This window comes from Gymnoscopelus microlampas (genome assembly GCF_963454915.1).
Source record: "Gymnoscopelus microlampas genome assembly, chromosome: 7".
Lineage (NCBI taxonomy): Eukaryota > Metazoa > Chordata > Actinopteri > Myctophiformes > Myctophidae > Gymnoscopelus > Gymnoscopelus microlampas.
The window spans coordinates 43,698,335-43,722,503 of NC_139944.1; the positions used below are offsets into that span (position 1 = coordinate 43,698,335).

A 24,169-nucleotide genomic window follows, 5' to 3' on the forward strand; every position below is an offset into this window, starting at 1 on the left:
TCTCATCAAACAAGATAGTGTCCTCTAACACAGGGGTTCCCAAACATTTTCAGACTTACAAAAATTAATTAAACCTCTCGCGTCTGGCATTTTGTTTTAAAATACAAAATGACTATCCTTTTTCTTCAGGGCTGACATGGCCGACTGTCACTTAAGACCTATTCCAACAATTTCACAAAAAGTTCACAATGTGTCGCATCTCAACGTGTTGTGAGCTTGTAAAGCTGCTACTTTCACAAATGTTAAAACTCTTTGAATATTTATTTTATATTTTTTGTGAAGATTTCTGAAACGAGTCACAACCCCATGAAAATGGGGTCGAAAATGGGCCCAAAATGGATCCTGACTCCATGTTTGAAACACTGCCCTAACTATTGCCTAGTGAAAGGGTTGTATGCAGTGTTGCCATTTTGTGAGAGAAATAAGCATCCAGGTCTACAGGCCCAAAAGAAGCAACTAGGCCACATAAGCACTTTAAACCTATATACAGTACTGTACATCGGTTATTTGAAAATAGCCAATCTACAAACTCACAACGCGCCACGATGCGACACGTTGTGAGCTTGTACATCTGCTATTTATAAATCTTGAAATAAAATGTGGAATATTTGGAAGATTTTTTAAACATTCTAACAACACACAGCTGGTACGGGGCTCCCTGGCACAAAACATTTTCAGATGTGGGTTAAGGACAAATACATTAATTTGGGGGTCCATTACATGAAAATATTTGAGAACCACTAGTTTAAATAATAATGAACAAATGTGGAAGCAAGCCCAAATACGCAACTACACTTTAACTTTAACAACTACACAAGCCCAAAAAACCGCAACCCGCATCCACCAATATTTACAAGCAACTTTACAGAAAAAGAAGCCCAAAGTTGCTTATAATTAGCAGAAATGGCAACACGGGTTGTGAGGGTTTGAGAGGAAAGCCTGTAGCTGCCAGTAGTGATGGATGTTCTCTCAACCAAGCCCCTGTTGGGCCTCACTTCTCTGGACAAAACTCTGAGCTGAGGGAGCAACAAAAGTGGAAAAGAATTCCAGACATTCAATCTGACTTACAAGATCCCCCGGCAATACAGTTTGAACATAGAAAATGTTTTTTTACTTTGTCATATCCAGTATTGTGGTTGTTATTGTTTTAGCACCGTCGTGTGGACCTCGCCACACTAGCATTTTGCTGCTTGAACCTGTAGTTGAAACAGCTATTTGTCAGTATCGTATAGTGCAAATTACTTATGTTGGATGAAGTTGAAGCATATTTTAAAATCCCGAGTGTCAATGTATCTCTCAGTTACATTTTATTGTATATAGTAGTGACAATAAAGTACTGTATAGTAGCCTAGGGTGGGGTTGAAGGTTGTTCAGAGGTGGAAAGAGCAGCAGTGACATATCATGGTAATCAGGTTCACCTGTGCTGCTGTAACTTTTGTTTGAGCAGGTCCTCAACCTCAAAGACCCAGGCCCCCAGAGCCATGGTAGAACAGTGAAGCGGCCGTCGCCTGGTGGTCAAATCTGAGAATGCATTTAAAACACCACTGCGCATGCTTCTAGCGTTTGAAACCCTGGTGCGCCTGCTCGGTGCTCAAGACCTCCACCCAAATTGGGTGCCCAAATGCGGAAGTAGAGCGTTCTTCCGGGTGCTTCAAACGCCAGTGAGCAACTTTCATTGAAATTAATTGGTGAGGACAGGGCAGTCCACCCTCTAGATATATTCTAACTCTATGCAAGGACCTAACGAGGAAAAAGCTCAGAAAAACCATTGTGAGGGACCAATCAGGGCCCAGTATGCAAATATGGGGCGTGTTTATCACCAGAGGCATTTTTGTAATTTTCCCCTTAGAAATGCAGGTTCCACACAGAGATTCCAGACTAATATCTACTACGCAGTGCTATTATTCTGGCCATGCCAGGCTATACTGTATTTACTTCCACGCATGTGGGTGCACATGACTTTCACTGTTGCTACTGTCACTTATTCTACGGTAAAATATAACCTCTTACAGGGCAAAGCATCCACTTCATAAAGCCTGAAGTGATGTACCTGTATAGACGAATCCACAGACGCGCTGCCTGTAGGCAGCCATAGCTGCGGTGTCAACGCTCCTACACCGCGACACCGCAGCAATGGCCGCCTACAGGCAGCTACAGGCAGCGCATCTGTGGATTCGTCTATACCATTGGTTCTCAAAGTGGGGTCCGGGGACCCCCAGGGGTCCTTGAGGGAGTTCCAGGGGGTCCCCAGCTAAATGATAGATTAGGCACCAAATGGATCCTTATGGGTCTGTAACTCTGAGAGTGTACAAATGGAACCAAACGGACCCGTTACATTGACATAGATTTTACAATATAAATTGTGGTCCAAGTGATAGAAATGCCATTAAATGGGGTTCCATAGCTAATGCATGTCAAACTGGGGGTCCTTGAAATTAAAATGAGTGAGAATCACTGCTAGAGCCGTAAAAAATCTTCTCTTATGGGGGTCCCTGGTATATTTTTTGAAATGGGGGTCCGCGGGCTAATAAGTGTCAATTTGGGGGTCCTTGACATGAAAAAGTTTGAGAACCACTGGTCTATACGGCAGTTCCAGCTGAATTAATGGAACTAAAGTTATGTGTACATCCAGGCGCATGCTGATAAAACCATGTCCCGTGGTCTCTACTCCACAGAGTATGAATGTGCAGGTGGAGGAGGTGAGGATCAGAGCCTCCTACTCTCAGAGGAAAAGAGTTCCCATCACTGAGGGCTTTGTGGAGGTGAAAGACGGAGGAAAGTGGAGACAGATCTGTAACCAGGACTGGACGCCCATGAACAGCAGGGTCATCTGTGGCATGTACGGATTCCCTGCGGAGAAGAGAGTCAATAGTCGTGGCTACAAGTGAGTATTTTTGTATTACTAACCCAGCTGAAGTTAAACTATAAGCTTAAAGGGCTTTTCATATCAAGCACTATTTATAACTATATTGTTCACGATTGTCCTCATTATAGTTGTGGGGTCCTATCTTGGGCGCCGCCTTACCCCTTATCCCTAAACGTCTTTGCCATTTTTTTTTACTATTTTTTAAAATATTTTCAAATAGTTCAAATTGCCAATCTACAAGCTTAGAACGTGTCGATGTAGATCGGCTAGTTAAACTATTTGAAAATGTTTTTAAAAATAGTAAAAATTGGCTAATAAGTTTAGGAATAATTGGAAAGGCGGCGCCCAAGATAGGGCCTGAGGTGTGGACTCTGCTATCCACTTGAGTTACGATGATTTTTAAAACTATATATATAACTTAAGTTATAGTTGCAATGGTTGGTGTGAACATTTTTACATTTTACATATTATTGCAATATACAGCAATACATATACTGTACGTATAACAAATATAAGAAATTCCTCATGGTGCTTTAACTTTATCTCATTCCTTATTGTTTAACACTGTCTTGTGGACCTTTCCACAATAGCATTTTGCTGCTTGTACCTGTACGGTATGAGTAGGGAGGGACAAATAAACCCTCTTGATTCTTAACAGAAGAAACGCCTGTATATATGTGTGGTTGTATGTTATTAAAACAACTTGAAAATCTGAATAGAAATCATTTTTCACAAACAAAGGAGAAAAAAACCCTATACCCTCAAATATTTGTTCTATTTAAAACACTGTTTTGCATTCTACCCTTTAGGAGTAATTCTATTTTCAGACATAATATATACTTTTAAATTGAAGCCACGTGTAACAAAAACATGTATGTTGATGTCAAATAAGGATGCTTAACATTTTGGTGTAACACAAACACTTAAAATTCTCTCTAGAGTCTAGTTCAAGAGGATTGGTTTATCAGGCCAGGCCCAGCCAGATGCAAGTAACCGTATTACATAACAGGGTTTGTTTACTGTTGCTGTTACCGTAGCCTCTTCATCCATCTTCAACTTGTCACTGAGACTAAACAGTCTTAGGTCATACACCGTCATAGAGATTCTTGAACTAAGTCCTGGAGGCGAACTCAGAGGGTGAGCGATGCAGTTTGACAAACAAGATGTAAGACAGCAGTTCTTGGCTTTATCTGTTGTTATCCCCCCCCTAAGTACCCTGTGTTACACTTCTCCTCAGCTGTCATGATCACATAATATTATGCACCTTCACAAAAGACTGTTTTTCCTACTAAATGTTGCAGTGTTTATATAATATAATCCCTTTACATTAGTTTTCATCAACTTGTATACAGGGAGTGGAAACAGTTATTGTACAGGCGAGATGAAAGGAGAGACGCTATCATTGCATATGATTACATAACCACATGAGCAAATCTCAACTATTCTCTGGCAGAAGTAAAACTAAATGTTTTTTGGTAGAAAAGAGGACTTCCAGAAAGGATATGTTCGTTTGTCTTGTTAGTTTCCAAATAGAGCACTTTTGTCCAAGTACTACAGTTTCCCTGTCCAGGTCTGATATTTTACAATGAAGTGAACTTTTAACCTGAATCCTATTGTTCTCTTGTGAGCAGGAAATGTGGAAATCTGACATAACCCTTCCCAATGCGTACAGTCTGTTTGGGAGCTCGCTCCCAAGGCACTGGAAAATCTCTGCTGGCCTATGTAAAACATATCGGAACACGCCTTTGTTTAGGCTGTTTTTTCCAGCACCTTAGAGCACGAACTGTCAACACAGAGCTTTTTGGGAAGTGTAATTTAGACAGAGGTTATGTTTGATATCTACCTGCTATTTTAGTAATGTTGTAGCACTTACTGTACTAGTTTTCTTGTTGGTTGACAAGATATGCTGTTTAAGTCGCTCTGGATAAAATCTCTTGCTAAATGCCTAAATTTAACCTGTCCTCTTCACAAGAGAACTTTAAGATTTGAGATTTTCAAAAATCGGTGAAGTTGAAGCATCCCAATGAATTTGTTTATGAGGTCCAGCATTATTGTATGTCTAATCTATCCATATTGCACAGCCACACCCTTTGAGACCATACAGTGGTCTAAAAGGTTCTCAGAATATTATTGCATAATTAGCATATGTGTCATAACGGTCATATAGAATGTGGTTTAAGTTGCACCTGGAATCTATCTGGAAACAGAATGGGGGGAAAGATTATTTTTATTAAAAATATAGAGCCTCAAGCTATATAGGGCAGGTGTGTTAATCTAATATGATTTATTTGACCTAATCAAGATTGAGCAACTGCATACAATTGGATCACAAAGTTTTTGTTGGACTATATTGAAAGATAATTTCCAGACAAGCTGCTATTCTTGTTCTCACAGGCTGCTCTGCGACTGGCTACTTTGTTCTTAAACATACATCCCATAGCCTGGAGGGATGTTTGCGCACGCATGCAAGTTTTGAGCTTGTGAGCTTGTAGATCGTCTATTTCCGGTGTGCAACACCAGAACTTAACAGTAGGTTGTAAATGTAGCCCATGCTGTTTTAATTACATGGTCTGCTTCATTCAAGCCAGGGCCAGGGAAGGAAAGGCCCTGATTTAGTTATTATACTGTACTCAATGACCTTTCCTTAGTTGATGACTTCCATAACTGTGAGGTCATGGGAATACCGAGGTATTCCCTCAACAACGCTGCCATTGTGCTTCACAGTACCAGATGGGAGATATCCTGCTCACCTACCCAACAGAACAACTCTGTGCCTTGATAACATCGTTAAATAGGTGAAATCTCCACTCCTCATATTGGCAGGAATTCCAAGATGATCTTGGCAGATGTTTTCATGAACAAAAAAGGAACCAGTATGCATTTTTATGCATTGTTCCGGAGCCTATTGTTTATTGTTTATTTTAGATCTCCATTAGTGACTGCCTCAGCAGTGACTATTCTTCCGGGGGTCAAACAGTACAATTAAACAGTGCATGGATCAACAAGATGTATCCCTGGTTTAGCATAGTTAGAATTTCCACAGAACATACAGTCTTTGTTTCTGTCATTAACTTAGCGCCATGGTTTCTCTCTCTCTCTCTCTCAGGTTGCTAGCCAAGCGTCGTAAGAAGAACTACTGGGGTTTCTCTGTCAACTGCACAGGCAATGAGGCTGACCTGTCCGACTGCAAGCTGGGCAAAGAGATAGAGCTGAAGGGCAACAGCACCTGTGAGGAAGGCATGCCCGTGGTGGTGAGCTGTGTACCTGGACGGGCCTTTGCTCCCAGTGTTAGCGCTGGCTTCAGGAAGGCGTACAGGGTCGAGGTAAGCTACAGTGTACACACGTTTTGCAAACGCTGCTTGCCTGGTGACTCCCAAAAACATTTTTTTAATTACATTTAGACCACAATCGGCTCAAGTCAGCGTTTGGATGAGATGGAGATTTGTGGTGTATGAAGTTGAGCCCGACCGATATATCAGTTTGGCCGATATATAGTTCATTATTTTATTAAGGTTGAAATGGGTGACGTGGTCCTTTTATATAGTTTTTTTTATTTATCAAAAAGTTATGTTTATTTGCATTTATTTATTTGTTTCCTTATAAGTAACATGTTCTCAAAAGAAACTTTAATCAATTCAAGTTTTTCAAATCGATTTAAAGATTTAACACCTTTTTACAAAACATAAGTCACAACATGGTCAATCAGTAGTCTAGGACTCTCACAAATTGGGATCGGCATCATATCGGACCAAAAAATCAGCATCGGTCAGGCTTTAGTAGGAAGTCTACACACAGTAAAACCCTTAGTGCTAATTCAACAAATGGTGTTAACGTAACAACTGGGGCCCACGTGTCATTTTCTACACTCTGGGTCCACTTGGTTCCATTTGTATACTCTGGGAATGTGTGATTAGTGTTCAGCAAATGTACTCCAGGCAGTAACCACAAATCATGTAAGCCAGTGTGCGACAGCTAACTGATTAGAACAAGAGCTAAAATGGCATTTTCAGCATGAAACATAAGCCAGTGTACACTTACTACAGTATGAACATCTTGCGGAGTAATGCAACACACGCTGAAACCTAGTACAAGGACAACAGAGCCTCGTACGCGTAATACATGTTGTATAATAAGTATGTTTTGTATTTGAAATTCAATTCACATATTGTATTCTTCAAGGACGAACCAATCTGCAAGAGGTATTCTCTTCTACCGGGAGAGAAAGTAAAATAATAATGAATAAATAATACATTCCGGACATTTGAGTGGTAATATTAAGTTGAATTGTGAATTTATGGCACCAGATGGCTGGAACGAGTCTTGGCATTTGAGGTTAGACACTCCAGCTGTTTGTGTCATTTACAAAACTGGCTCGGTCTGTTTCTCACTTCTAGTGTAAAGCTGTATTTATTTATTTTGGAATCCCAAACTTAAACCAACTTCAGTAAACCACAATCACATGGTGGCCATTTTGCTGTTAAGTCATACTCGGTTTTGGGGGGACCCAACCCTAGCCTATACCCTATTATAATGTAACCCTATTATAACATTTCCAAAGTGTTAATGAGGCTGCTTAAAGCCAAACATCTGGGAAAAGTTGAACGTGTGAGCACTAAACATCAGAGACATCCAGCTGTTAATACACATTCTCTGTATTCTTTCTTTGTGTTAAACCTCATTGAAGATATCCAGTGGAGGACAAAGTACTCAACCTCAGTACTTGACTTAAAGTATAGACCCATATATGGGCATGTCTAGATACGTTTGTGATGCCCCACACGGCAATTTTAATATAGGTATAGGAATTCAAATAGGGCTTAAGAAGTGGTTAATTCATAATGTACTTTTTCCCTTCCTAGAAATGTAGTGGAGTCAAAAGTACAGTACAAGTCGGTCTTTGAAATGTAGTTGAGTGAAAGTCAACTACTGTACAAAAGGCCCTCGTTGAAATTGACAATTAAGGTCACTGTGACCTGTGCTATTCAGCAGGTGTGCTGCAGATTTTGAACCCGCCCGTCTAGACATGATATCAGACACGCTAGGGCAGTCTACCTCTAAAATATCAACCATGTGTTATACCTCACTATGCTATTTCATTGTAGTTTGGTGCTGGTACAGAATATGGGTGACATTATAGTTTCCTTGTGTTGTATTTGATGATGGTGACAATTTCCTTGAAGTAGTTATACTTAAGTGATTAGTTGTGTATATTTAACTGCTGTGTATCCTTATGCAGTATGATGGTTGTGCAGCTATGGGAGGAGTATTCTATTGTTTATTATTGTAATCCTACTATATTGTGATCTCCCTTGTCTCCCTCCCTCCTTTAGAACCACACAAATGCCTAATAGTATATGTGTCTTGCCATACTGTGCTGTTAAACTGTACCGCGCTACCTTAAACAAAGACTGTGCCCATGTCTCCCTGTGAATTCTCACCGATTCTCTGTGGCGAATACTACTGTCCTACCCTACCCGCCTAATACAGTCCTTACCCTCTCAAACAACTACAAAGTATCAAAAAATACACATACTCAAGTAAAGTACAGATACTAACATGTTTTACTTAAGTACAGTACTCAAGTACTTCATTACTGTCCACCACTGAAGTTATCAAAGATGTTGCTCTCTTAACGCTTTCCCTAAATCATCTTATGTTTCGTTGTTGTTGGTCCCATAGCAACCCCTGGTACGTCTAAGAGGCGGAGCCATGATAGGGGAGGGGCGCGTGGAGGTGCTGAGGAACGGCGAGTGGGGGACCGTGTGCGACGACAACTGGAACAACCGCGCCGCCACAGTAGTGTGTCGAGAACTGGGCTTTGGCAGTGCCAAGGAGGCTCTGACCGGCGCCGGACTGGGTCAAGGTACATCATCAATGAAACTAAAGATAGATACGTTGTTGTCTCTTTTTTTTTTATTATTATTCCTTCTTTTTTATTTCCCCCCCCTTCTCTCTCTTCTTTCTCTTTTCTGGATTGATTGATTGAATACTTTATTAACAGTTTGCAAAACAATCTAACATTGTGAATAGCCGCTCTATAAGCTTGCAACAAGTCCTGATATGATGTATTGTGGGCTTGTAGATCTGCTATTTTTGATTATTCGATGAATCGAAAAAAGTACAGACAACTAAGAAAATGATTGATAGTTGCAGCCCTCGGCAGATTTGTCTGGCCCCGCTCGGTTTTGATTCGATTTTGCTGCCCCTGAAGTTGTGGGGCAGCCAATCAGGGCCCAGTATGCAAATATGGGGCGGGTTTATAACCAGAGGCGTTTCTTTTCATCCGCCCCTTGGAAATGCAGGTTCCACACAGAGATTCCAGACTGATATCTTCGCAGTGATATTAGTCTAGACATACCAGGCTACTAATACATACTGTAGGCTAGCATATCATATCATGATACAAGCTCTGTATATCTGGGAATCCAAATATTATTGCAATATCATGGAGCATGGGAACCATATGTCGATTACTAGCTTTGAATGACATCCCACGTTCAAAGCAGTGTATTAGTACATCGTTCAACACCACTTCAAAGAAGCTTGGTAGAAATCATTGCCATCTGTGAAAATGAAATGTATGGGTTGAAATGGAGGCATGCGTAATATCCTGCTTATTTAAACCACTGTCCAGCGTCTGCGCTGTATGGGAACACCTGTGGATCAGCACGTGTTTAAGTGCTAGTTTAATCGCTCCAGACCAAAATCAGCACATAGTGGCTCAGTGGCTGCTTTGCCTGGTTTGTTTAGTTTGATATGGCATTCAAATTCAAACAATAATCATGAAATACATAGACGCAATAGCCTAAGAAAAGAATGCCTGAATAAAGCATTAAGCTGGTATCCGCCTACTTATTTCTTATTGCATTTAATTTCGTATTAAAGCTACAAGAATTTGACTGCTTGCCATGTTGCTACCAGCTGTGTTGCTGGTAGTCATAAAACTCACTGAACCATATTTATAATGGAGTTCATGGAAAGGCTAAAAATGTACAAGAAGACAGAAAAGACAAACACAATGACCGTATGAAATAACTTGCAACATCAGAAATTAAAACAGAATAAAATACTAGGATTAATATGACTATGTATTATTCCATGAGTGGGGAGACATTTCTTAAGCTTGGCTTTGAAGTGATTTTAGTCTCTTATACATTTACATTGGAAACGTTTAGGTATGTATAGAATAGCACATTAGTCTTAATACCTTTAACAGGAACCTTATTCAGGGTAATGTAATCCACCACAGAGTAGCATAATGGTTCATAGCCTATAGTATGTAATGTCTCTCACGTTATGCTCAGCAGAAAAGCGAGCAAATTGTACCCGAAAAGAACATACCGTACTCCTTTATAGGTTTCTGTAGAAGAATACTTTGCAGTATGCTTTGATGTGAAAGGCTATTCCAGTAAAAGTTATTTCCATGAGCTGACCTCTGGTTCCAAGCCAGCATGCCCGCACAGACTGTAGACGTGGACTGGCTGAGCATGTTTGTTTTCAGAAGTCATACCAAAGGCCCAAAGCAGACAACTGTCAATAATAATTCATGATAGTTGGGATGGATTCCAGGATTAGAAGGAAGTCTGAGATCTTTCCGTTCTTCTCTTGGTTCAATTAGTTAGACCTGAGACCGATTCGACAAATGCTTTCTAAATCAGTAGTTCAGATGTACAAGCTCGCAGCATGGCACGAAGTGACGCGCTGTGAGCTTGTATATCTGCTATGTTTGAATAGCCAACGCAAAAAACGAAAATGACACAGATGCTTTCCCGGTTTTAATGGGTTAAGATGATATTGCGCTATTACACTTATGCACTTGAAAAAACGAATTGTCTAGCAACTTCTAACTGGTAGACATTGTATTTTGTTTAATGACAATTTTTGGGCCAACATTTGCTCCAATATCTACATTTTACTTGTATTCAGTGTATCTTGTTTTATAAATCAGTTTGGACACATTTGACACACACTCGGCCTATATGTCTTGTAACATTGATAGAAGTATTCTTTCTATTACTAGAAACTTGGATTATATCATAATTATATTTCATGCAGGGAGGTTCAAGGCACGTGGAATGCCTCTCTCATTCAAGCCAAATTTTGTCTCTGTGATTCATAGGGCACCCTGTTGTTTCATTTATGTATTCTCTCCATTGGCTGTCGGCCTTTCTAAATATAGTCGCTGTCGGATGGAAACCTTGTATATCCAAAAGCGTTACTTTTCAGGAATTGGTAAAAAAAAAAAAGACTCTTTGTTCAATGGATCCAATGTAGTTAATGTAGTTAATGTTTTCACTGCAGGTTCAACATTTATAAAACCCACACACTTAACCACTTTCACTTAAGTGACAGATCTACAAGCTCACTACTTTTGACACTGTGAGTTTATAGATCTTCTATTTTTGCCACTTTTGTGTCACACTGTAGTATGAAGAAGTAGGGCATTCATTTACGAAAAAACATCATTTTTCTATTATGGAGATACAAGGTTTCTGCCCGACAGTGACGATAGTAGCTATAGTTCCAGTACTAACATCACCAGAGAGAATCTAACGGAGGACAAACCAGCAGGGATGCAGCAGTCAGACTTGTTATTGTGGAAAATCCATTACTTTAAAATGAATTTTACTTGAGAAAAGGTGAAAAAAAAGCAGGGGGGGAAAAAAAGTTTACTGTTCCCTAGTCTCTCGTTTTCATTTGACATGGGATGGCTGCTTATTTGCTTACATGGTGCTGGGAACAGGAAATCTTACATCTCTCTTTGGACCATGACCTGGTCCTCCAACACAACACACACACACACACACACACACACACACACACACACACACACACACACACACACACACACACACACACTCACACTCACACTCACACTCACACTCACACTCACACTCACACTCACACTCACACTCACACACACACACACACACACACACACACACACACACACACACACACACACCCCTTGGGCGTGTTTGAAAGATTGCTGGAATTTACAAAGACATTATATAATTCCAGATTCTTCTTTTTTAAGCTCCAATAAGACACTCTTTTTTTCTCTGTCATAAGAAACTGCACATAGATTATATAAATCCATATATATTTTGGGGGGGAAGCTGACCCTACTCTATTCTAATTTGGATAGAGTAATACGATTAATAGCCACCTTTCTGTGTAAAAAATAAAACGGTGGCAGCCAGTGGCTCTGTGTTTAACAAAACTGCAACAATCTATGAGTTATAAACACTGTCTCCCCAGTGGCATAAACTGCTGACCAACAAGGAAAAAAAATCCAAGGCAATCCATCTTCAAGTGAACAAATATGTAAATGTTTTTATTGAGCAAGGCAACTGAAACGCGGTTCGACACTGTGTTGAAACGCGTTGGTCATTTCAGTATCCTGGTCAGTATCATGGTCAGTATCCTGGTGTTGGTGTCATGGCCAGTATCCTGGTCAATATCCTGGTGTCGGTATCCTGGTGTTAGTGTCATGGCCAGTATCCTGGTGTCAGTATCCTGGTGTCAGTATCCTGGTGTCAGTATCCTGGTCAATATCCGGGTGTCAGTATCGTGGGGTCAGTGTCATGGTCAGTATCCTGGTGTCAGTATCATGTTCAGTATCCTGGTGTCATTATCATGGTCAATATCCTGGTGTCAGTATCCTGGTTCCTGTGAAGTATAGGCGTAGAGGCAGCTCTGTGTACCTACGTAAGTGTCGAACGCGTTGGTCATTTCAGTTGCCTTGCTCAATAAAAAATGTAACAATTTTTTGAGTGCCTTTGATTTTTGTCCTTGTTGGTCTGCAGTTTATGCCACTGGGGCGACAAAGCAACACTTCTTGGACTTTGTATGTTTATGTATACCTACCTGTTCCACCAAAGAGCACCTGTCTAGAGAGCCATTTGATCCACACAGCGCTTCCTTCCTTTGTTTTAAAATCTAAGAGTTATGTTTTGTTTGTCCACAGGGGTCGGACCTGTCCACATGAACGAGGTGCAGTGCTCAGGGTTTGAGAAGTCCCTGACTGAGTGCTACTTCAATCGTGAGGCGCTGGGCTGCAGCCATGAGGAAGATGCTGCAGTCAGGTGTAACATTCCAGCCATGGGCTTCCACAACAGAGTGAGTTTTCTTTTAACAGCAGAGGATTCAAATATTCACAAAACTTTTCAGCAGGCTGCAAAACTGGTTCTCAAACATTCTTAATTTGAAGGACTCTCATAACTCTGAGAGTGTAGAAATGGAAACAAATGCACCCCATTTGGTTCCATTTCTACACTCTCACACTTCTACAAGAGTTACAGACCTGCAATGGATCCTTGCAGGTCTGTAACTCTGAGAGTGTAGAAATGGAAACAAATGGTCCATTTGGTTCCATTTCTACACTCTCAAAGTTACGGACCTGCAAGGATCCATTTGGAGCACCCTCAAGGTGCTCTTGTATTGTGTCTTGTTGATATTCTCACCATGACTGGGGCATCCCTTTTTCTCTCTCTCTGCTTTTAGTTGCGCATAAATGGTGGTCGTAATCCCTATGAGGGCCGTGTGGAGGTCCTGGCAGAGAGGAACGGCTCACTGGTGTGGGGCACGGTGTGCAGTGACAGCTGGGGGACCATGGAGGCCATGGTGGTGTGCAGACAACTGGGCCTCGGCTTCGCCAGCAATGCTTTCCAGGTAACTGGGCCTGGTTCAGCCAATGCATTTTAGAACCTTACATTAAATTATGCTTCCTACGTTTTTCCACTATATACTCTTTGCCGAAAATAGCTGAGCTTGTAGCTCTGCTAATTTTGCCTAACGGGTTCATGTGGTTAATGCTCATTATTCCATGGCCACAGAGAATACTCATTTCTGATCGGCTGAAGAGTGTTGAAGGTGCCTTTGTCTTTCAAAGAGGAAATTACTCTTGTTCTAACCGCCATCAATTTGTGCGTCTTTAGAGTACATTTAGTTTCATATTGGGGATGAGACACAATGTACTTACTTCATGTAACCTGCGGGAAAGAAATCTTCCAGTCAGAACATTTTCAAACTTCTCATTACTGGCTCCGACTTGTTTCTGTACCTACATCAAAGACGTTGCTCTCCTTCCTAAAGGTAGAAGGCCAGGTTGCTGCATCACAAACATTCAGTATCTAGCTGAGGTAATCCTATCCCTGTGTTCTTACGCAGGTTTTGTATGATTGATGACTACTTTGAAGTAAGACTATTCTGAGGATGAAATGCACTTGAATTTTGCAATAGAGAATGAACCGGTCAAATGGAAAGACACAGACATGCATGCACACATCTCAGTTCCTGAAAGGAGGAAATGATTATGCTTTTAAATCATTCCCATCCTCTCTCAACCCTCCTTTTCATCCCACTTCAAAGTTAAACCATGCAGATAGTTCAATGAGTGCAATATATCCTTTGTCAGGTCCCACCTGTGGTCCTAAAATATCCTCTCTCTATCCACTACCATTGAAAGAAACATGTTTTTCAGTTTATATTTAATGTATTCAATTCTTATTTTAAACATGGTCTTACTAAAACATTTACCAGCTCAGTGGCCTTGTGGTTAGAGTGTCTGCCCTGAGGTTGGGAGGTCGGTGTTCGATTCCCCGGCTGTGTCATACTAAAGACTATAAAAATGGGACCCAATGCCTCCCTCAGCTTGCCACTCAGCATCAAGGGTTGGATTGGGGGTCCCTGCGACATACAGTACTAGCGCCTCGTCCAGGGGGTGTACTTGTATAATACATCATGGCTGGGGGATTGCTACAGAAACAGGAGATATGCTCCTCCTGCTCTATGAGCCACATGGCTCGGCAAAGCTTACTTTAGTAAAAAGTAACTCAGTTGCAGTTTAGTGAGTTGGCATAATAGTGTTTATTTAAAAAAAAACTGGATATTTTTCTCATGTTCAGGGAACTCAGCATAAAATAACCGCTGCTATTGCGGAAGGAGCCTGCTGATTGGTCGGTCAGGGACCAATCAGAAGGCTGTCAATGGCTCAGTTATAGGTGAAATTCATTTTTAGTCACACTAGCAGCTGGGCTCTAAGGATGACGACATGTGGCCACAACTTGGCTGAACTGCAATGGAATTTGCTGTGTACCATCATGCTCTGCAGAGGATGACCGCTACTTATTTTGGTGAACTCCCTGGACTTTCTTCTGGCGGCACCCTTAGACTGAAATTTCCACTTCACAAAAGATATCTCAAAACCTCGTGACCATTTGAGTCACCGTATGAGTGCCATCCTCAGGCCAAAATGTCAACTTTGTACACAAGAAATCTCATAAACAAGATTGCAGGAAGCACTCTGGTAGCACAGTTGTACTGTAAAAGTCCGATTTTATATTAAGCTGGACTGTTAGTATGTGATTATTATGTAATTATTAGCCTAGTAAAGCCTACTTCGCAAGGAGAGAAAAAAAAGGCTGTTACGATTACAAGTAGAATTGTATATGGATGTCAGGCCCTGTCACATCAGGCTCGTCTCACAGCACTGAATGGCAGGGCTGTCATGGCCCTGTCATTGATACAATTTACAATTTAGGCATTTAGCTGACACTCTTAATCCAGAGCGATTTACAGTAAGCAAGACAACACAAGGTAATACATCAAATGCATAGACATAGTAATATAATAATAAACTAATACGTAAGTAAACCCAGAATCTAATAATAAACTAATACATAAGTAAACCCAGAATCTAATAATAAACTAATACATACGTAAACCCAGAATCTAATAATAAACTAAGAACCTATCATCAGCCTGTACATTGAAACTATACTCACTATAGGATGCCAGGTCAACAATGTTGGTGTTACCATGGCGATATTATGTTACCATGGTAACATAACATTGTTGTTTACAGCCAAAACTAGAGCTATACAGAATAATGACTGTGTGTGTGTGTACTGCCCAGCGCATGTGTACATGTCGGACTTGTACGCCAAAGTGCACGTCAGTGGATGCCATTAACTCTCACTCTAACAAGCTTGATCTTTATTGAATCCCAAGGGGGGAAAGTAAAAGTCAGTGTTAAAAACATCAGAAACACCGGCTACTGAACATAGAACATGGGGCCTGGCTGTAAACGCTGTGACACAAGTGAACAGCATGCCTGTCGGCGGGGGGGCCTATGGGGGACACCGTGACTCTGTTTGAAGTTTAGAGGACCCTCTAACAGCTCAGTCTCTGGCTGCTATTACGAGGCAGCGTCATGGTTCTGCTGACGTTTTAGAGGATTCCTTCATGTCACATGGTGAGAAGTTAGATGAAACCCCCCTTTAAGTGGTCATTACAGCCTTCTTTGTTGGGGGGCTGAAGTCAGGTTGGTAAGGATAGTTTGTTTTCTGTTTACGCTGTTTTGGCCGCCGGTGATATAAGTCTGGAAAGTATGTCTGAATCATGGAAGAAGTGCTTTGATAATGGGAGGGAGTTTTATGAGTGGAACTTGGACTGGAAGTGTTCGGATCTGTTTAGCTGAATAAGTGTGATTGGGGTTATTATGTGTGATGCAATTATGGAAGAACGCATAAATGTCATTATTTGTCACGTTTTTTTTTTCTCAACAATTCAACTAATCTAAATGCCCACTGTCTAAGATGTCCAAGTGTTAATTTCACTACTAAATTGTTGTAATTGCCCAACATTTACTAATTTGCTTTAATTTGGCACCCTATGCCATTTTCTATGCCAAGTGAAATAGTCAGGTAGAATTGATGGCTCACACAACGGGTGCAATTATGTAAGAGTTGTCATATGAACTGTAGATTCTAAGAATAATGGCTGGTTGTTATCATAGTAAAACTTGGAGCCATTACACATAGCTCCCTGATGGTCTGCGCCGGGCTCTCTTTCCTGTCTGACTTGTAAGTACTCCAGCAGGCAAACCTAACCTCCAGATGGAAAACGTGACATCAAACTTAAACTATACAACTGTATATCTAAACCATCATGAAACCCACCAACCAAGTACTCTCCCCATGCACACACCCACATAATGCAAGCCTTTTCTTTCCTGTGCTCAGTTTAACTTGAGGTCTCAGCAGCCCTGGAAGATCCTGGAAAATATGACCTTCATTGGGGTTTTCCTGTGGTCTAAACATATTATAAATCAGTTGAGTCAGCATAATGAGAGCAAAAGTGCATTGCTCTTTGTCTCTCTATCTCTCTTCTTTCTTTTTCTATTTCTCTCAATCTCTGCCTCGTTCTGCTGGTTCGGACCTAAGATTACTGAAATGGGGGGGTCTCTCCCTGAGAAATGTCCAATTAATGAAAAACAATTCCCCAAAGTAATAAGAACGAGATGATATGCATCTGTTGGGTACTGGCTTGTTCCAATCTCAGTGGTCTAAATAAAGAAGAGTGGAACTAGCATGTTTTGCCACACTATTGAAATGTTTCACTCTTATTGCATTCGTTTGAACAAATGGATGTCAGATGGATATTTTATAACACACAACAGCAAACACATTTGATCAAAATCAGGTGGCCCCCTAATTATTATATATGACATAATATCATATATTGAACTTTGGATTAGATGTGTTTTGATTCTTTGACTTATGATTATGGTTGTGTATATTTGTATGATCTCATATCTGGATATTATACATTTAGTTTGTATGTTAGCTTTGGTCTGATAGCTCCCTCTTCTGTTCACCTGCAGCACAGCTACTTGTCTGACACTTATGAGTGTATGTATGTATCCATGTGTGGAAATATTGGCTAGTGTATACATAGAAATGGTTAGACCTTCTATGTCTGATCCTGAAGAAGATAGCATTGTCATTAATTCATGTCTTGACCTTTTTGATTGCACCTGAGATGGAGTGACATGGTCATCTTTTGGAGCACGGAAACTAATAGCATCCACATGTACATAGATTGTAAAAAGCTTCCAATATTGCTTTTGTATTGAATGTCTACCTTTTTCCAATAGAGCACCCGCCAGGTTTAAGATCCATACAGGCGCAGTGCTTCTTTTTCTCATCAAATAGACCTAAGATAATTGTTTTCAGGAGACATTTTGTATATTGTGCAAGAAGACCATTGTTGCCCAAAACCACATGCTAACGTAATTAGCGTCTGTCAATCACAGGGCATTTGTATATTGATACATATTTTAAAGGCATGACCCAGATACATGCCTTTAAAATACGATTTTTAAAGATTATTTTTAAAATGTGTTATCTTGCAAACCCAATTTTGTCACTGACCCACATATTGCATCTGTTCTGATTAGGAAACATGGTACTGGGCAGGAGATGTGACAGCTGATGCAGTGGTGATGAGTGGGGTGAGGTGTTCAGGAACTGAGCTGACCCTGGACCAGTGTCTCCACCATGGGAAGCATCTTGACTGTCCCAGAGGAGGAGGACGCTATTCTGCTGGTGTCTCCTGCACTCAGAGTAAGACCACGTCCACTGAAACAGAATCTCTAAAAATGGCTTGATGACTACATTAACCCATTAAGGCCTGAGGCTGATTCTACAAAATGTCTTCTAAATCCTTACAGTTTTTTGAAAAAACCTATATGTTATCAGTGGTTCTCAAATGTTTTCATGTAAAGGACCCCCAAAATTATATGTATTTGGCCGCGGACCCCCCCATCTCAAAATATTTTGTTCCAGGAACCCCCAGAAGCAAAGATTTGAGTTAAAAATGTTCGCTTTGAAAATACATATATTCAAAGATTTGCACAAATTTTCACGATTTTTAAAAAATAGCAGATCTACAAGCTCATAGCGCGGCACTCGGTGCCGCACTATGAGCTTGTATATCTGCTATTTTTGAATAGCCAAAGAAATCTAAAAATTACACAGATGCGTTCCCGGTCTTAATGGGTTGAATGGGTGGAACTAACATTGAGTATTTTTGCTGCATGGTAGTTACTGACTGACTCTCTCCCCCCCCCCCCCCCCCCCCTCCCCAGCGGCCCCGGACCTGGTTCTGAATGCTCAGGTGGTGGAGCAGACTACGTACCTGGAGGACAGGCCCATGTACGCCCTGCAGTGTGCCCACGAGGAGCACTGCCTGTCCGCCAGCGCTGCCAAAGCCGATACTACCTCCTACCGACGACTACTGCGCTTTTCCTCGCAGATCCACAACAACGGTCTGTCGGACTTCAGACCGCGGGCAGCACACCACTCCTGGATCTGGCACGAATGCCACAGGTTAGACCTCCATTCAAAGATGCATTATACGGCATAGCATTTTTACAGTGTGGCTGAAAACCAATATTAACCGAGAACGCATCTGTGTACTTTTTTTAGATTTCTTTGGCTATTTAAAAATAGCAGATATACAGGCACCGAGTTCCGTGCTGTGAGCTTGTAGATCTGCTATTTATTTATTTTATCGTGAAAATTTTTGCAAATCTTTGAATATATATTTTTTAAGGCGAATATCTTTAACTTAAATATTTGCTTCTGGGGGGTCCCGGTCCCGGTCCCTTTAATCATTAAATGTGTTCACAGACTGCACATGTAACTTAATAGCTAAATATTGGGACAGTACTAGTCCATGCTGTTATACTGCAGTTTAGCATGCCATAAGACACCTCAGCTTTCCCTGAAAGATAATCCATATTAAACTCTTTTTTTCTTTGTTGCTGTAAACATTCAAATACATTGGTTGTTGGCGTGTTTTGTATGCTCAATGCATGGTTTACACTCCCCCTTGTGGTCAAAATCTAGTCTGCATCTGTAGCCCCACCTCAGCTATTGATGCAATACTGAGGTATATTTTGTGAGCAGCATCCCAACATGTTCAGTGTAAAAATGTTAAGTTGAAATGTTGACATCTCACTGAGTAATTTACAACCATATCATTAATCTCAATAATAAGATCATCGTTATGAACGTGAGAGAAACCAATATCGGTTGTCGACTCTGTAACTAATTTGCGGGTATATCTGATAACAAAATGTGCTGAAAGTAAATAGCAGATGTACAAGCTCGCAGTGAGGCACAAAGTGACACGGTGTGAGCTTGTAGATCTGCTGTAGCAGTAGGGCTCACAATGCTTCTGTATTGATATAAAATATAATTTGTATTATTCTGTCTGTCTGCCATATTCAGGCATTACCACAGTATGGAGGTATTCACCCACTATGACTTGATGAGTCTGAATGGCACCAAGGTGGCAGAGGGACACAAAGCCAGCTTCTGTTTGGAAGACACTCAATGTGATGAGGGTAAATACAAACATAGTTAATCTATTCATATACTCTGGTTCTTCACTTAATACTGAATTATGTTATTGGATTCTAGGCCTACTGTCAGTGCTGTAACGTTGCCCTGGAATAACCTATAATACAGCTAAATAGTTTTGTTTATTGGAAATGTATGACAATGTCTGTCTTTGTAAAAACATACAGTAGGTTGGAAAAACGAAAGTTGGATTTGATTAAACGGTTTGATGATACATATGGTTTGTTGTGTCTGCCGACAGGTATTCAGAAGAGGTACGAATGTGCCAACTTTGGGGCACAGGGCATCACGGTTGGATGCTGGGATACATACAGACATGACATAGACTGTCAGTGGATCGATGTGACGGATGTCGTGCCTGGGGACTACATCTTCCAGGTACAAAACCGCCTCTGCTCATATTGTTCGCACTTATGACATAATGCATCACCAAAATGAATAACTTTTTTTCTACTGTTTACTAATGCTACTGTATGCTCTTCTAGGTTGTAATTAATCCAAACTTTGAGGTAGCAGAATCAGATTACAGCAACAACATTATGAAGTGCCGCAGTCGATACGATGGACATCGGATATGGACGTACAACTGTCATATAGGTAAGACCCTTGGATGTCTTAAAATAAGGAACTCATATACTGTACATCAAAGCCTTAATGAGTCCAACTCTGCTATCATGCACGATGAACCCTAATATATGGTTATAACTTTACGAATGTAGGGTTGCACTATGCGTGTGTAATATCTGTTTTTCTTAAGGCAAGATTCAACTTAGATTAGAATTATTTTTTTAATTCACAATGACGTACTCTATGTGTAAGAATGGAGATTTATTTTCAATGGCAGAAAGGCTGAGATCAGCAGGGGAAAGAGTAAAATGAAAACAATTGATATGAAAAATGTATGCAGATTGAATGAAAACATATTCTAGAAAAACAAAACCACCATTATAACTTAACTCAAATAAAGCTTTAATAAGATTATTTACAAATTTAAATATAACATTCACACAGGATTTTTAAAAATCCTTTGACAAAACTGTAAATGCTCGTCTTGACTGATGATATGATGAGGAATGTCATACCAAGTATTGCTGTTGCGATACTAGGCAAGACCTAGACCTGTAGCGCCCTCTTTAGGGCAAATGAGGAATTCCTTTTCAAATGGAAAAAACTAAATCGGTTTGTCAAAGCAATCAGTATAAAAGGTATTTTTAGACACTCGCACCTAATAAATAAAACCACTGTGCAAGCTCAGCATCAGCTGAATGGAACCTCCCATTAAACCAGGACAGCTCCTGTAGATTATTTTTCTGTAGTCTTGGCTTGTTGTTGTGCCTAGAAGAGATCAGAATGAATCAGATTATACATATATAAGGAATGTAAATTTTTTAGGCTATATTATGAGACTTTTTGAATAGCCAGTGATGACATTTTGCTTTAGGCCGAATCTTCATTTTCAATCATTTCATCAATTCCTAAACCTAAAATGTTGTTAATCTTGACTTGATAACTGCTTTTACCTCGTTTTGTTTGTTTTAGTTTTTGGATAAAGGTTCATATTATTTGCATTCATATTTGGACCTCTCTACCTCCCTCAGGTGGCTCACTAAGTTCAGAGACAGAGGAATCGTTCCCTGGGTTGCTGACCAACCAGCTGTGACACAGGTAGGCCCAGGACAGGCTTGGCAGTTGGACATTAAACACGGCAACAGGTGGAGGATATTGTTGAAGCAGCCACACCAAATGAACACTTGACAACCACTAGTGGAGGCTGTACTCCTCTCCCTCCTCTCATTGCTGGATTGGTGCCTCAGCTCAACTTTTTACAAATGGACAATGGAAGAATGAATTGCTTGCTTGCTGTTGCTATTAATTATATCTGACAGTGACGATACAAAAAAAAAACTGCAGTATAACCAGGGTCTGATTTCTTTTTTTTTAAGCCAAATGTCTGGTAATGAAAAATAATTCCCGCCAAAATATATTTCTTTAACAGCCAAAAAACTAAAAATACTTTTGTGTCACGTATCATACATACATTTGATCTGCATAATAACACATTATGGTTGTGAATAAAATACATTGGTCATAGCATATTGTAAAGGGAGGGTCCAAATTCAAAGATATGAACTAGTTATAAGTATCCTAGTTTTAAAACGCAATTGTCACACTTATTACTCAGGACAGGTCTATGAAAAGGATGTCTAGGAGGTGAAGTGATACAATGGAGATGTTTTGATATGTGTATAATTAGTACAGTGTATTGACGAGAACATGAGTGCCACCAAGTACATCCACTCGTGCGCTAGTGCATGTGTGTCTGTGTGTAAGCCATGGCTGACAGTGCTGAACCATCAAGGCTGATATTTTGTTGCAAAAAACAAGTCACCCGTCATTCTCTGGCGTCTGGCATTTTGTTTTAAAAATGCAAAATATAGTCATGGGTGTTATGGCCGACTTGGGAGGATTAAAGTGTTGTGTGACTTCTAAAACGTACATGCCAAAGGTCTACCAGCATTTGTTGCTTGGCTGATATTAATTTCAGACCCTGGGTATAACCGATTAAATGTACTGTACACTTTGCCCTTGTTCTTAATTACAAATTTGCCAGGTTGGGCACGCACAAGATTTTTTGAACGAGTTAAGCAACATAGTTGCCATTCCATTTAAATATTCATGCAATTTGCGCTTTAAAAAAGCTTCTGACATCCTCTTGACTATGAGATGGGACATTTCAGCCTGATATATATAAAAAGGCATGAACCACATCTAGTCTGGTGCTAAATCTGGTTCTCAGAATCTTGTAGCGTTTCTTCCCTTTCTTGGAGCAATCTTGAATGAGCAACATATCCATCACACAAATATGCACCTATGAAATAGGATATTTAAGGGTTTCAAAGGGATAGTTTGGTTTTGGAGAAACCATATATTTCCCCTATTTTCCCAGAGTGCCCCCCCGCCCCCCACCCACCCTCACACAGAAGTTGGGTTGAACAGTGAGCGTAGCTTATTTTAGCTCAATCACTGGATTTCTGTGGGCTCATGTTGCAGCTTTAAACTTCTCCAAAGCTGATTATTTTAACATTACCTAAACATTTTCTCATGGATAATTTGGCATGATTTTTTCAAAAAATCATTATATACTGTTATACAGTATTATATATTCATGCCCTGTGGCTTTTTTGTAATCATTACTTTGCTAATAGTTACATTCTTTACAATTTATAGTCTTGTTAGACCAGCAATGCATCTTCATGAGAGGTTTTTCCTTACTTTTGAGAGCTGCTGCTACTTTCAATCCCATAGACATCCAGGAATTATAGTAAATTAGGCTATGCTCACTATTCACCATACTAAACAACCATACTACACAGCTAAAAACATCCCTTTAAGCTGTGATTGACAACACCCCCAGGGTGAAACAAGTACCATATCATTGAGAATAGCTTTGAAAGTAAAATGTATTGTGTTTATAGGGTACATTTATCTTCATAGTGCATCCCCTCAGCCTTTTTTTGTACTTTTGTTAAATTATTACTGTCAGGGACTTTCATATGATTTCTTGGATGTATTGTAAAAGCCACAATGTTTAGTGAAAAATCCTTTACATTGTTTTTGTGATGTAGTGACTCCAGAGGCTCTTCATTTTACAAGGGTACTCATCAATAGCGAGATTTAGCTGAGTGATTGTTTCCAATGTGTGTGCATTGTTGAATGTGGGAAAAGCATTACGAGTTTTCTGTAATAAAAGAATGAAAGCAGGCCTCGATGTCTATGATGAAAAAGCTAATATGTTGTACCCTCTCCTGGAAACGGACATTCTGTATACGACTTGTAAAAGAAACGAATGTAATGATATAATACCTTAGTGCAAGTGATCTCATATCTGAATATTATACATTTAGTTTGTATGTTAGCGTTTGGTCTGATAGCTCCCTCTTCTGTTCACCTGCAGCACAGCTACTTCTCTGACACAGGGGGTCTGACACTTATGAGTGTATGTATGTATGTATCCATGTGTGGAAATATTGGCTAGTGCAGTGATTCTCAAACATTTTCATGTCAAGGACCCCCTAATTGACACGTATTA

At 40.2% G+C, this 24,169-nt stretch overlaps 1 protein-coding gene across 1 annotated transcript in view; it reads left to right on the forward strand.

Annotated features, from left to right (window-relative positions):
* loxl2a (lysyl oxidase-like 2a) overlaps window positions 1-23,808 on the forward strand; it is a 42,460-nt gene extending 18,652 nt beyond the window's left edge. The window contains exons 4-14 of the mRNA XM_084063174.1: window positions 2,676-2,884; window positions 5,973-6,189; window positions 8,546-8,729; window positions 12,837-12,988; window positions 13,373-13,540; window positions 18,111-18,276; window positions 18,801-19,041; window positions 19,948-20,063; window positions 20,321-20,457; window positions 20,565-20,676; window positions 21,678-23,808. Of these exons, the coding sequence (XP_083919300.1) occupies window positions 2,676-2,884; window positions 5,973-6,189; window positions 8,546-8,729; window positions 12,837-12,988; window positions 13,373-13,540; window positions 18,111-18,276; window positions 18,801-19,041; window positions 19,948-20,063; window positions 20,321-20,457; window positions 20,565-20,676; window positions 21,678-21,739 (1,764 nt within the window). The 3' untranslated portion in view covers window positions 21,740-23,808. The remainder of the gene's footprint in view (window positions 1-2,675; window positions 2,885-5,972; window positions 6,190-8,545; window positions 8,730-12,836; window positions 12,989-13,372; window positions 13,541-18,110; window positions 18,277-18,800; window positions 19,042-19,947; window positions 20,064-20,320; window positions 20,458-20,564; window positions 20,677-21,677) is intronic.
* The last annotated feature ends 361 nt before the right edge of the window (window positions 23,809-24,169 follow it).